At 35.5% G+C, this 15,746-nt stretch overlaps 1 protein-coding gene across 1 annotated transcript; it reads right to left on the reverse strand.

Annotated features, from left to right (window-relative positions):
- Positions 1-1,537: 1,537 nt before the first annotated feature.
- On the reverse strand, positions 1,538-6,053 carry mrps16 (mitochondrial ribosomal protein S16). The gene is made up of 4 exons (XM_081357520.1): positions 5,902-6,053; positions 5,783-5,809; positions 2,197-2,457; positions 1,538-2,065 (listed from the first exon to the last, which is right to left on the reverse strand). The coding sequence occupies exons 2-4, from the start codon at positions 5,793-5,795 to the stop codon at positions 1,950-1,952; spliced, it is 390 nt and encodes a 129-aa protein (XP_081213646.1). The 5' UTR covers positions 5,796-5,809; positions 5,902-6,053; the 3' UTR covers positions 1,538-1,949.
- Between the last annotated feature and the right edge of the window lie 9,693 nt (positions 6,054-15,746).

Here is a 15,746-nt window from a genome sequence, read left to right on the forward strand (position 1 = left end):
GGCTGATGAATTGAGAACTGTTATGACTACGAGATATTTATATTTAAGACTGCAGCAATAAGTAACAAAATTGTGTATAAATATTGAGTAAGACATGCTGACATCAATGGCTGTAAAAATCGGCAAATTGACATAGGTAAACCTGATTCACGCTTCCTCGTTCCATGTGGACACGCTGTGTGGTCTATCTCAGGGTGTGGACTCACCTTTATGTTTCTTGCTTTTTAAAGAGTATTTTGTATTGACTGACAGGGGTTCTTATCACTTTCCCTGCTTGGCCAATACCAGTGTTATTTTACAATGATTTATAAACTATTATAGTATATATGAATTGTTTATATACTATTATAGGCATGTAAAGCCGCAACGCGTAGGTGTATCTGTCATCAATTTTAATGTTTGAGCCAAAGGCTTTTTAACTTTTTTCAACATCATTCGAGTGCCTTGGAGTTATGTTCTTAGAGCTATACTATTATAGTATTTATGAATTTATTTGAATTAGCTTTTATTTTTATATATTATATTTAATTTTAGTTTGTTTTAGTGATGTGCTTTTGTCATTTTTTACATTCATTTTGTTCTTTTAAATATATTTCTATTTAGCTGTTTTTATCCCAGTTGTAGTTAATTTTAGTACTTCAACTTATCTTATTTTTTAATAAAAGTTTTTGTTTAAGATTTTCATCATTTGACTTCAACTTTATTTCAATAAAGAAATCTTTTTTGTTTTAGGTAACAACAACTGAGTGTCCAAGATTGAAGAAAATCTTTTTTTTTTTTTATACATTTCACATTTTAACCTTCTGTCTAATGCTCTATATAGGCAATAACAATAAATTAAAAAATAAAAATAACAATTGTGCATTTCTAAAGAGAACAATCTAATTAATTTGTGTAACGTATTATGTATGTATTCTGGCTTGCCAGCAGTCTTAGATAATACTATTACATTCAGACTCTATAAAAATAAAACACTATTCTATTTCAGCTGCTTTACTCATGCTGGCGAGCCAGAATACACAGCCATTCATAAAATCTTTTGATTTTATTATTCGCCACACCATTGGTAAACTGAATTACACTATACATGCGTTTTACAACCATCATAAAAGATAAGAAAATAGTAATCAAACACTATTGCATCTTATCTTTCCAACAGAAATCAGATTAATTTACACTGAAACCCAAATGACACATAGATCTCAACAGAATGTTCTTCTAAACCATTTACATATTTAAAGTCATTGGAATGCAAAAATATAAATCAAAAATGTTCACTAAGATAGTATATGACAAAAGAATGAGCAGACTACGTCAGATGACTCATTAAAAAACACGTACAGAGTGTAAGAGCCGGGCGTGTAGGACACACACGCCCGGCTCTTACACACTGTAAGTGTTTTTTAACAAGCACCGTCCAGCATCCCTCAGCTCATTTACGTAATAGACTTAAACAATGCATTTGCTGGGCTTATAGCTTATATTTATTGCTCTTGTATTTAATAAGCTGACCTCAGAAAGAATTTATGCCCTCTGACAAATTATAAAAATGATTTAATAGCAGTACATGGGTGTATACAGTTACATACATCAGTACACGGCTCTCTATAAAGGAGTTACACAATTGTGTGTAGGCATTTATAGGTTCAGATCAGTTGACCTGAAATGAAACAAAGAACAGTGTTCGTTTCAACTTTCAGTTTAGTTTCCCCGGGCCAGATCATTTATTAATTTCCTTTGTTAGCTGATCATCGGTTCTCAGTGACGAGAGAAAGTGTTTACAACTGTTTAATGATTACAGAATTCACTTTCAGTCTCTTATCTTCCAAACTTTTAGGTTTTATTGGGTTACAAGGAAATTTGAATCATGTGAAAATGAACAAAAAGAAGCACTACTACTGTACATCACTACTGTGGTGCAAAGCAATCATTAACACTTTATTTTGGTTTTACTGCTCCACTTGGTCTTGACTGTCTGTTTTAACTTCTTCTGTCGAAGCGTCTTTCTGTCTCCGCTCTGCTTCCGTTATTGTCATTGGATGGAGTGGGAAAAATCCAGCCAATCCTACTCGGAGGAAAAAAAGGATTAGTGTCGCAGAATGTGTGGTAACGTATGCGGTTATCAGGTGACTTGACTTTTGCTGTAATCACTAAGCATTGTTTTTAAATGCAATAGTAAGTCAGAATTCTCCTTACCTAGAAGTTTGGCCACTGGTGTTGTCGTATGGGCGCCGCATCCAATCCAGTACTTGATCCTTTCGTAATTGAACGCGACAAGTTTTTCATTATGAATGTTCGGGAGAGGGTCATATGAGCCCAGCTGCTCGATATATTTACCGTCTCTCGCCCGTTTATTGTAAGCGGCCACAATGCGGTAGAAAGGTCTGTTAGTGACGCCTCCTAATGCCAGCCTGATGACCACATGCCCACCGTGATATTTCTTGAGCAGGAACGATGCTAAGACAGAAGACAATGCATAAACACCCTTGTGAAAAAATTGATTTAAAATATTACTTCATACTTAGTATACTACAAATTCATTAACATATCTAACATATTGCTTGAGACTAACTGGTATAAATATTATAATTAAACTTTATTTGGAGAACTTCTTTACTGCACAATGCACATTTGTTAATATCATGCCTATTTAAAATGTTTTAATGCCACTATTAGTATAAGAGTAGTATGATCACTGTATAATATCAGTCTTTAAATGCACGATATTTAAAGTGTACCTAAACTATACTTGCAATAGTTCCACTTTGGCACAATCAAATATACTTAAAGGGGTCATATAATGGTACATGCACTTTTACAAGTTGATTGTACTGAAATGTGTGTTGGCAGTGCCTGTACACAACCATCATAAAATGATAAAAATCCATCCAGTGTTTTTTTTTTAATCTCCTTATATGTTTGACCCTCTCTGAAATCAAGCCGTTCGACCGTGTGACGTCACACGGTCGGACGCCCCTCCCACGATTGTGATTGACAGCTGCAGCGTTTCAACACAGACCCGCCCTCGCTCGTGAGCGAGCTGTCAATCATAGTCCGCGCGTCATTGTTGATACCCTCACTGGAGCGCTGTCTATGAGCAGAATGGCGTCTGCGATTGTTCTTCGGTGTAACAAGGAACACAGCAGTCATTTTGATGTTCCTAAATCCGAACAGTTGAAGATGCAGTGGCTGAGTTTTGTTTTTGAAGGGATATGCCCAAAGGATTGACGCGGGGATTCCCTCACGGGGATTCCCCACGATCGTCTTCGCTTTCCTGTTTGCTGAATCATTTCACACCAGACAGCTTTACAAACGAGAAAAAACGGATCGGTACCAACGTGTTCCTGCTGAACCTCCAGAAGTGAGTGTGATGTTTTATTAACCTTTATATTAATATTTATATTAATCTTTGCAAATTTGCAAACCTTGCTGCACGCTTCATGATGAATGCATCTAAGGTTTACACTCAGGTACATTACGGCATGTTTTCTATGTACGACGTTCTCAATATAATTCATAATCCCACGTTTATAATGAACAACGCGTGGTTATTGTGTTAGAAACGGTGTACGCACAGAACAGAGGGGCGGGGTGAGCAAAGCTCATTATCATTTAAAGACACATGCACTGAAACGGCGTGCTGAAAACAGAGCTGTTTTTGACCAGGTGAAATTAGTGTTTTCTTACAATACTAATGAGAATTTTTAATTAAAGTATATTACAAACTTATATTACAAAATTTAGACCCTAAAGAATCATATTAGCTTGTACAAAAATGGCATTATATGACCCCTTTAAGTATATCTTTAGTTGGACCTCAGTACTATTTTTGCCTTAAAGGGATACTCCACTTTTTTTGGAAATAGGCTCATTTTACAACTCCCCCAGAGTTAAACAGTTGAGTTTTACCGTTTTTGAATCCATTCAGCCGAACTCTGGGTCTGGCGGTACCACTTTTAGCATAGCTTAGCATAGATCATTGAATCGGACAAGACCATTAGCATTTCTCTCAAAAAAATGACCAAAGAGTTTCGATATTTTTCCTATTTAAAACTTGACTCTTCTGTAGTTACATCGTGTACTAAGACCTACGGAAAATGTAACGTTGCGATTTTCTAGGCTGATATGGCTAGGAACTATACTCTCATTCCTGCGTAATTGCGTAAAAATTGGAACAACTCATTTTGTACTTAAAGGGATAGTTCACCCAAAAATGAAAATTATCCCATAATTTACTCACCCTCAAGCCATCCTAGGTGAATATGTCTTTCTTCTTTCAGCCGAACACAATTGGAGTTATATAAAAAAAAATATCCTGGCTCTTCCAAGCTTTATAATGGGAGTGAATGGTATTGAAGTTCCAAAAAGCGCATCCATCCATCATTAAAGTAATCCATACGGCTCCAGGGGTTAATAAAGGCCTTCTGAAGAGAAGCGATGCATTTTTTGTACGAAAAATGTCCAAATTTATAACTTTATAAACTGTAATCACTGGCTTCCGATAACGGACAAACGCGAGTCTAGTTCCGGCGGAAGAGTGACCTCTGACCCGAAGCATGACGAGTGACCTCTGACCCGAAGCATGACGAGTGACCTCTGACCCGAAGCATGACGAGTGACCTCTGACCCGACGCATTACATATTGATGAACGTGGAAGTGCAGAGGATATAGCAAAAAAAGAAATCGTCATGTATTAGAAGTCTTAGAACGATAATTTTTTTAAGAGAAATGTTGGAGAAGCTTGAGTTTGTTGCCCAGCTCTGTTTGTTTCAAGCGGTGAGAGGCGTCTATTCTCACCTAAGCTTATGCTACTCCAACATCTTACATTGTACGTCATGCGTCGGGTCAGAGGTCACTCGTCATGCGTCGGGTCAGAGGTCACTCTTCCGCCAGAAGACTCAACTAGACTCGCATACGGCTGTTACCGGAAGCCAGTGATTATAGTTTATGAAGTTGTAATAAATATGGATATTTTTCTTACATAAGTACTTTAGCTTCAGAAGGCCTTTATTAACCCCTAAAGCCGTAAGGATTTCTTTTATGATCGATGGATGCAGGGTTTTTTTTTTTGGCCTTCAAATTTGTTTTACCATTCACTCCCATAACAAAGCTTGGAAGAGCAAGGATATTTTTTTTTATAACTCAGATTGTGTTTGGCTGAAAGAAGAAAGTCATATACACCTAGGATGGCTTGAGGGTGAGTAAATCATGGGATCATTTTCATTTTTGCTACAATATCCCTTTAAGTACAAAATTAGTTGTTCCAATTTAGCAGACTACTTAAAGTAAGATTGCAGGGTATTTATATTAAGTACATAAAAGTGAAAATGTGAAATACTTATACCAAAATTAATTTGAAATACATTTATTTTATGCTATTTATTTTTTACTAGGGCAGCAGCGGCAGTGTTTTGTATCAGAAACATGAGGCTTTAATTCTGAAGTAAAGCAGTAAGACTCCTGGATGCTACACTTTAGGTGCCTTTTTTTATTTGACATACATTTCAGAATATGGAGTCTCAACTTCAGATGTTAAGTTGAATCTTGTGTTGTGCTACCTTCACATGTTATCGGAATTATCGTAAACACTAGTTTCCTAGTTAATAAATAGGACACGAACGCCCTCTCAGGTCAAAATTTGAGTGCGATAAGATCACGACTTTAGAGAAGTAACGTTAGGATATTGCCGACAGCACGAGAAGCCAGCGTTAGATTAGGGAAACACCCAAATGTGAGTCTCCAGGACCAAAAATAGAGAGCCAAAGCATCAACAGTACTTACACAAATGGACCATGATTGACAGATTCCCTGTTGACAACAAAAGATAGTAAGTAAATAGAACATATTTATAAAATACCATATGACCAACTAAAATAATTGAGAGCATTTCCCCCACATACCTTATAAATCCGGTAACTAACTGCATGTAGAAACGTCTGTAATATTATGAAATATAAGCTTAACGTGTTTGTGGTAGCGCTTGAACACTTACAATATAAAGACAGTCAACAACATGACATTCGCAAGGGCGCCGACATGTTTTTCTTGTGGACCGGAAGTGTTTCTCGATCCGAATATGGCAAAGGCTTTGCTTATGAATATTAAGTACGTTACGTGACGTCAGTACGTTCTAGTAATATAATGTAACCGCAGCGTTACGTCATTAATATTCATGTTTCTACGCTGCGTAGATGTAATGTGATAGGTAAAGACACTAGGTGGCGGTATTGTTCTACGAAGACCTGTTTTGCTTTTTGAAAACACGACTTAGCAAATAGTTTATTTATTTCTGATTTATTCAGACCTATGATTTAGACGTACAGTACCGGTCAAAGGTTTGAAAACATTACTATTTTTAATGTTTTAAAATAAATATTTTATGCTTATAAATTTATTTGATCAAAAATACAGAAAAAAAGTGTAGTCGTAAATTATTATAATTATAAATATGAAATAATAAAAAAATTATATAAATAACATTTTCTATTTTAATACAGGCTACTTTAAAATATAATTTCTTTAAATAATTTCATTCTAAAATTATGATTTATTATCAATGTTGGAAACATTAAGTGCTGCTTAATGTTTTTTTTTTTTACCTGTGATACTTTTTTCAGGATTACTTGATGAATAAAAAGTGTAAAAGAACAGCATTTATTCAAAATAGAAATATTTTCTAACATAAATCTTTACTATCATTTAAAAAAATCAGTTTAAGACATCCTTGCTGAATAAAATATTAATTTCTTTCAAAAAAGAAAGAAAAAAATTACTGACCCCAAACTTTTGAACGGTAGTGTATATTGTTACAAAACTTTTATTCATCAATGAATCCTGAAAAAATTATCACATGTTATAAAAAAAAAAAAATTAGGCAGCACAACTGTTTCAACATTGATAATAAATCATCATATTAGAATGATTTCTGAAGGATCATGTGACACTGAAGACTGGAGTAATGATGCTGAAAATTCAGCTTTGATCACAGGAATAAATTATATTTTAAAGTGTATTAAAACAGAAAACCATTATTTTAATAATATTTCACAATAGTATCTGTATTTTTGATCAAATAAATGCAGGCTGAATGAGCATAAGATAAATAATTAATAAAAACAATAACATTTTGACCGGTACTGTATATTATTTTCACCCTTTCCTGTCAGACAACTAAAGAAGCATCACACCAGCATGGAAAAGCCCAGCTCTAAGTTGGTGTGCTGCCACATCACTGTTTTATAAAGTTCATCATCATTAAACTTGCCCTGGAAAGTTGAAGTAAGTATTTAGATGAATAAATAGTGAATGAACAGATACAGATGCGGGGCAAACCAAATGCATCTTTTATGGTGGATCAGCAGAGAAAGTTGAGCTGAAAACTCCCATTCTTTTCACGTGTGGCTGATGCTCTTGTGAAGATCTCATGCTCCTGTGGACCATAAGACAAGCTTTTAAGGCCGTAATCATCCGTGACTGTCCTTTCCAGCTTGTTCGGGTGACCAGATAACGCACCAGGAAAAAGAGAATTCCTCACTTAAGGACAAGGTCTGTTTAAAACAACAAGCAGGAAACAAGATTTTGATATTCCCTCTACTACTATGTTTATATGATAAGTGGCTGAGCCAGTGTCAAATCATTTAGAAGTTTTGTAATTAGGGGTAAATGATTTGTTTAAGTTGATAATCCACAGCAGAGATCATAAATCAGCTGATAATGTTCAAATAAATGCCTTTTAGACCTTTAGTTTTAGTTTTCAAGCCAACTTTAATCCACTGTTCCTGTACCAAATATCAATTTAATATTTATTTAAGTGAAAAATAAACCCCAGAAAGAATAGAAAATAACCAAATTCATAATTTATTATGCCCATCATCACAAATACAATATATATCCAAACTGAAGATGATTGACTTCTTATATGCCACATCGTGTCACATATCATTTTCATCGTAATGGTTTTAATCTGCTTTTTTAACATTATGTTGTGGTGGAGACAGAAGCTGGTTATGGACTATATTTTGGTAACTATAAGATTTTGACTCAAGCATTGGTAACTTTTTGTTGTTTAGTAGTTGTTTTAAATGTTGGATTCAATCATGTTTGTGCTAATATGTTAGTTAGTAACCACATTGGAATACATTAAATCAATGTACACTGTAAACCCGAATAAGTTGGCAGAACTCAAAACATTTAAGGCAATCAATTGCCTCACATTTTTTAAGTTCTGAAATTGAAAGTTTAAGTAAGCAGAACTAGCAGATTTTTATTTTGTACTTAAACATTTCTAGTTAAGAACAATTAAAATGCATGAGTACATTAATTCATACATTTAACTTAAAACTTTCATGTAATCTCAATGTGAACACTTTTATTAATATAAACTTAGTTAGCTTTTAAAAGCTAATCTGCTAACATACTAATTTGCAAACATATTAACAATAGTATGTTATGCAGAAGCACTTGCTGTATGAGCGCAACAATATAAAGGGATTATTTGCTCTCAAATCAAGCTGCATGCACCACTTGTCACCATGATGGTAACTATCGCCAACATTAACAGAAATTCTTCTAAATTAGCATTACAAAACATTAATCACTACTAAATCTCACACTTAACATTAATCTTACACACAAAAAAACCATTATATTACACTTAATTTTAGGATTTACTCTCCCTTTTGAGTGCCATCGGCAAAGCATGCTGGGAAATAGACATCACAGCCGTTTCAGTTAAACTTAAGTTTGTCTAAATTAAAATAAATAATTTCGTAAAACTCAAAACAATTAAACATTTCAGTTTACTTAAAATATATCAGTTCTGTGAACTTGAAAGAAAAAGAAAGTGCTAAACACTCATTAAAGTTAATTTGACTGAACTAATTAGTTTAATTTAAGTTTGTCCTACTCAAACCAGTTAATTATTTTGTGCGTTAGGGTTTATACTGTAACAATATATACATATAGAGTATAATGAAGATAGATATTAAACAAATGATTTAACTGACAAGGTCTGGTTGGGGCAAGTTGTCATGTGTTTTCTTGCAATTTTATACAATTAATACTTACAATATCTGTCATCCAAAACAATGGATTATTATTATTTTTATTTTATTTGTTATGCAACCTTTCTTATTTTTGCTGTTTCATGAATTGCTGTGTTTCGTAATTGAGTTTCTACACAAGATCCTTATTGTGACAAGAGAGCAGCTACATGGGGCAAGTTGTCACATATGGACCAACATGTTCAGTAGCTTGATACTTATTTTGAAGGCCTTCTTTGGACATTTGCTTTGATTCAAACTGGATATTCAGTTAAGGGAACTGTTGTGGCGCTCCTCATTAACATAACTGATATTATATACCTTCATTCACCGTCTGTTCATTCTCCACATTTGACTGTTTTACGTGTGAGCATGTGATCTGTTATCTTACAGGGTGGAGAGAGTTTGGCTTCACGAGTCATGGATCAAATGATCTGTTTTATCTGTCATGGACTTGTGGACGGATTCACTGAAACTAATTCGGACTGCATGCAAAATGGATCCTGCCACTTTCATCATGGGTAAACAGAGAGTTTCCTTCATTCTGGTGAAAAGAGGGATGTCTTAACTGATTAAAACATCTCGGTATGTTTATCACATGTTATTAAGGTTTGGAAGAGTCTCATGACTCTTTTATTTAAGAGCAAAGCGTAAGCTTATGCAACTTTTAATTAATATCAGAGGGTGTAAACAGAAACTGTTATACCGCATTTTTCACACTAGCGATGTCAAAACTCTTGATTGGGTAAGTAAATATTAAATATCGGCATTGACCAAACCGAAGTGCTCATGATATTACATTTATGCATAGCAAGTTTATTTAGCAAACCACTGTCAAACCATTTAAGTTAATTGCAATTATAAGTTATTATAAACTATTCTATTATTCATACAAATGGCAACAATCCAAGAGTTGTAGCATTGCAACTTCAAACCATTTCTCTTTGTTTCTTGATGTAATCTTACGTTTATCTTAAGAAAAACTTGAATAAATGGCCTTCATCAACTAATTTGCATGTAAATGTGGCTTCTGTAAATGAAAAAAATGAGAGAACGTTTCCAGAGATGCCACGATCAGATCAGTTTGAGTGGCCTTATATACGTAGATTTGTCCTGGAGGATGATGGAAACAAATCATTCCCATTGAAGGGCTTTATGGATGTTAAAGCCTTCTTTTTTTTGAGTTGGGCAGATTAGATGAGATCTCGTCTCCTCTTCATGGCGAGCCTTTAGCCGAGAGGGCGGTCAGGCCAGACAGTGGCAGCGCAGGATAGTCACACTTCATTAAAGATAAGAGCTCTCACCCCTACGTTTAAGAAAGATACTTAACTCACTGTGACCTCCCTGCTGGGTCGCGACCTGATCACACTCTGGAGTGTCCAGACCCTGTTTGAGCGCGCAAGTTCAAGAGGTCAGACCTCAGTTTGCAGGACGCAAGAGGATATGTGTCTGTTCGTCTGAAGTTTCCCTGAGATCACAAAGACAGTTTTGTAGAAAACCAAGGTCGTATTCTTCAAAAACATACATAAATCTAGCGAATGGAGTGCAATACATCTGAGACATTCTTCACATTTGAATGACAAATAAACTACCATGATAAAAAAGTTGAAAAGAGCATCTATGTTCTCAAAAATAAAGGTTCTTTGTCTGCGTTCATAAACCTTCCATGGAACCTTTCCATCCCACAAAAGGTTCTTTAGATTCTTTACAAAAAATGGTTATTTTAAGAACGGTTGACTGAAAGGTTCTTTGGGGAACAAACAATGGTTCTTCTATGGCATCGCTGCGAAAACCACCTTTAGGAACCTTTACTTTGTAAGACTGTATATGAATATGGGTGTGGATTTTTTATGTATATGGGTTTTTCTTTGTAATGTCAAAACTGTGATTTTTTTTTTAGTAGTAGCCTAGAAATACAGCAGGATGTTTTTTTTTTTTGTTGTTGTTTTTTTTACTGAATTAAATCTATTAATTTATAACATTTCTTATTTAGAAATCCTGAAACTTGATTTTCGATTTTTTTAATTTGAATTTTGAATCTTAGATTTTTATATATGTGACACAACAGTGTTCTTATCTGATTTTGAGTTTTGTTTGTTGTTGTTGTTGTTAAAAATAAAGAAACTGAACAGAATGGGCTAATTTTTAAGAAAATTGCAATTTTATCCCACCTCAAGGATGTCAAAAGGGGTAATCAGGAACACAGCAGGATCTTAATTTGGGTCAATAGATCCTGATATGAGTTTAATGTCCATGGTGTTCTGGGCAGAGCAATGACTCCTTTACAGAGGATTTGCCTGCTGAAATATGTTTTTATAACCCTAAAGACTAACTTTAGATAGATTTAGATTGCTGTATTTAAAGAAAACTGTGTGGAGTTTGCATGTTCTCCCTGTGTCTGCATGGGTTTTCTCCCAGTGCTCCGGTTTCCCACATAAAAAACAAAAAACATGCAGTATAGGTGAATTGGAGACACTAAATTGTCCGTAGGTGTGAACACGTGTGTGTGTGTGTGTGTGTGAGTCCCAAGCTATGTAATGGGAAGGGTCAGGGAAATACCTGCTGACCTACCCCGGAAAAATCATCGCCAAGAAAATTCATGGACAATCTCTCACATATGGCAAGAGATGGCTTATAGAATCACCAAGAGTCGGATGCGACTGAAATGGTTAATGAATGAATGAAACTGAACCAAATGTTTCATGCTTTTCATATTTCTCTCTGGCACTGAAATATGTGTTTGACAGAATTCATAATTGGCACTTCATTTGCAAGATAAAATGTAATTAAAATATTCATGAGCATGTTGTAATTGAAACATGCACTTGGGTTGATCTCAGGTCATTTTAGTCAGTGTAAATATTATTTAAAAAATAACCTGATGAATGATATTACACAAAAAAAAAAAGAAGAAGAAAAGAAGCTAAATTGTGCTTCTGTTGGGCACTTCTGGTAATGGAAGTTGCTTTGATAGAGTTTAATGTTGCTATGGGCCAATAGGTCAATATCTGCGCTTCATGTCTTAGCACATTTTGAGGATTATTAGTGCAGGGCATTGGCTTCTTGACTTTTTTAAAGCCATATTTGATTCTGCGGGTGAATTTCTACAATCACTTATAGCAAAATGATGCTACTTTTTCATTGCTCACTCTAATCATGGTCTAAAGAAGCGCCATGACATTCCATTCATATTTATACATATTAAAGCAAGATTCGTTTGAAATATCTTTGTATTTAAATGACAAAGACAGGTGACATGTCTGCGTTTAGGTGATAAGGCATTTTGGCAGTGCAGAGGACTATCTTTTCAACTGCTGTATACCAATAAGTGTCTAAGACGTCTGCAGCTCGCCTTGATCGGCCCCCACATTCCTGTGTTCCTTAAGGAGTCCCCTCAAACACGAGGGGTTCTTCTCCTCCACTCCAATCCATCTCCGCAATCCAGCAGGCCTCCTACTGCGCTCCTCTAAAGCCTGTCAGAGGGGGGAGTCTCCAGATGCATGTGCTTCCAGGCATGAGTGTATACTAGTGCCTTCCATATACAGGAATTGCAACATCTACTTTTCAAAACTTCACTTGGGAAAAGTGAAACTTCAAAACGATGTGAATGCATGGTGCAACACAAAAGGTTTCACAATATTTGGTTTTGATTTCACCTTTGACCAAGAAGTGAGCAAACTTACGGTGGATGAAAACACGTATGGGTAAAAAAACTTACACTGAAGGAAAGACTTATCAAGAGACCATTGCTGCATCCGGAATACCACACTTCCCTACTATATAGTTGGCAAAAAATCAGTATGTGACAAGAGTATGTCCGAATTTACAGTGCTCATAAAAGAGTAGGCAAAAAGTACCTACTACTTCTGGAAAGATTCTGAGTGTGCATACAATGGACACTTTAGTATCCCATGAGGACACGGGAGAGGATTTGTGAAAGGCAGTGAAGTGACACATGACAGTGACAAAATGGTGAGTGTCCAGATTAAATTCATACTATATAGAACATACTTTTTTTGTAGCCATGAAGTAATAAAAGTACATACTCAAGAGAGTATGTGGTTTCGGACGCAGCCCATATGGTTTTGCATGGCCAAGCACACGAATTTTTACAGAAAATTCTAATTGTATTTTGAAAAATCTACTCTTTTTTTTAGGTTATGCATTATCAACTAAAGCAGTTTTTTGTTTAAATTGCAGTTTAACACACCCTTTTGGTCCACTCTCTCTCTACTTTGCTTTGCTTTTTAGTAAAAGTGGATTTTTTTAGTCAGCATTGGTAACGATCTGTAAATTTACAGTATTAAATCCAAGGTATAACCAGTAGAAATAGCTGTTTTTGAAAACATTGGAGTGGGGTGAGTAGCACAAGTTGAGATTGAGTTTAGTTTTTTTTGTTATCGCTGTAAGATTTGAATATTTCCACGTGCATGTCACGTGTCATTTCTCATAGCGAGAGAAACTGTGAAGTTAAACGAGCAGCGACCCTGTTCACACACGCAACTCAACACACTTCCACTCTCTCCGTCTGATAAAATAATTCTGCTTGGTAAGCAATAACACATTGTGATAATTCTCAGCAGATGTGAACATGCCTTAGCAAGTTAACAAGAGTCCGTGGGGAGTGTGGACAGCGTGAAGGAGAGAGGAAGAGGCCTACCAGGCTGTGGTGTGTGTACCGGGTTCCCCAGCGTTTCTCAATCCTGCCAGCAAAGTCTGGAGCTCGTCCAGTGTCTATACACACACACACACTACAGATCCAGCAGGTTACCCAATTTTAATAAAGACTAAAGATTGAGAAAATGATTACAAAACAGTTTACACTGTTAAGTAAAGAAAACTAGAGCCATAATAATGAGTCTGTTCTGGTTTATTTTCAGGACTTGAAGATGCAAGTGGAAGAAGAAATTAAATGTCAGGAAGGGGGAAGCATTTCTTCCCCCCATTTATTTTGCCTTTAAAGGGACAGTTCATCCCAAAATGAAAATGTTGTCATCACTCACTCTCAATTTGTTTGATTTACAAAAGAAGATATTATAAAGAATGTTTGTAATCAAAAAGTTGACTGCAGCCATTGACTTCCATTGTTTTTTTTCCCTGTATGGAAGTCAATGGTGTCCATCAGCTGTCTGATTACCAACACTCTTCAAAATATCTTCTTTTGTTCAACCGGTTTGGAACAACACGAGGGTGAGTAAATGATGACAGAATTGTCATTTTTGGGTGACCTGTCCCTTTAAGAAAGGGGTTTTACGTTCAAGGAACGTCTAATGCACCAGTAACCAGGTGCACTAATAGTATCATGCTTCATGTGTTGTTCTTATGAAATGTTTCCATTGCAAGAAGGATGTAAAACCCGATTTGCAACATCTTATGTGGCATAGTTAACCTATATCGCCTGCTAGTGGACACACATTCATTTACACATGGAGTGAATTCCTCTTCAATATTGTCAAGGGCTGTAAGAATATTGTGCAGGTGTTTTTGCTTTATTTCAGGTTTTGAATAATTAAATAATTAATGCACAATTAATCCATATATTCTTTAGGCTTTAGTTCTAGTGGCACAATGAGATGTGTTGGACATTATTTTATTTTTCATGCATTGGTTTTCTTTAAATTAATATTGTTCGTCTTTGGACTTATTTGCAATGACTCTTCTACTTAAATTGATATTAATTTTTTTATACTGATCTTGAAACCACTTCGTACACTCATTAGATAACGCTGGTTTTTAAATGTTCAGATAGAGAAAAAACTTTTTTGTACACTTTTAAACGAACAATTTTAGACGATATTGCAGGATGGTAGTTAGACAAATATGTTTAAATAAAAAACAGACATTTAAAGCTGAAATATATGCTCTATATAAATAATCGACTTAAAGGTAACCTATAAATTATCCACGCTCAAGTCAACCGGATATTAACTTTAAAGTTTCATGTTTTCATAACATTATCCATGACATCACTTTTGAGTGTCTCTGGAAAGAAATCTGAGCTTTTTTTTTTTTTTTTTTTTACCGGCATGTCATTTTACTTATTCTAACTTATTTGCAGAACGATCTTAAGATCTACACAGTGTAAAGTTGCAGAAATAAAAGAGATGATTTATAACAAATTTGAGTGCACACACAAAAAACTCAATAATCAGTTTATGAACACCTTTAATTATATGCACTTTGGAAAGTCAATGTTGTAACAAAATGATGTATGGGGAGAGAAAGATTAGTGTGCAGTTGTGTAATGGTGAAAATATATATATATTTTTTCTGACTAAATCCTAAAGTTCTGTTTTGATAGTTACCTATTATCACCGGTGCGTCTCTGACCCGCGCGCTGCTCACCAGAGCCGGACACTGAGGGTTAGAGCTCCGCTGCCGGGCACCAGGTCCTTCCCTACCGGAACATCTGCATGTGAAATCGCCATTTCACCCCGCCACACTCCCTAATTGTTGTAAAAATTATTTGTGAAATTGCTTTCCACCAGGAGTGTTCGCCACGGCAATTTCCACACAATCTCAGCGCGCGGCGGCCCCACGGAGCCGGACACGCGCACAGCCATTCTGGAGGATTTTATCATATGTGCTGTTATACGACTCACAGGTCTCGCAGAAAAACAGGTGAAGTGACTCACACTCTTAAAATGAAGTTTCAGCTAGAGTCACGAGGGTTTTTCGATCATAATGAACATTTTCTTGTTGTT

Source organism: Scardinius erythrophthalmus (assembly GCF_964197995.2).
Source record: "Scardinius erythrophthalmus genome assembly, chromosome: 25".
Taxonomy (NCBI): domain Eukaryota; kingdom Metazoa; phylum Chordata; class Actinopteri; order Cypriniformes; family Leuciscidae; genus Scardinius; species Scardinius erythrophthalmus.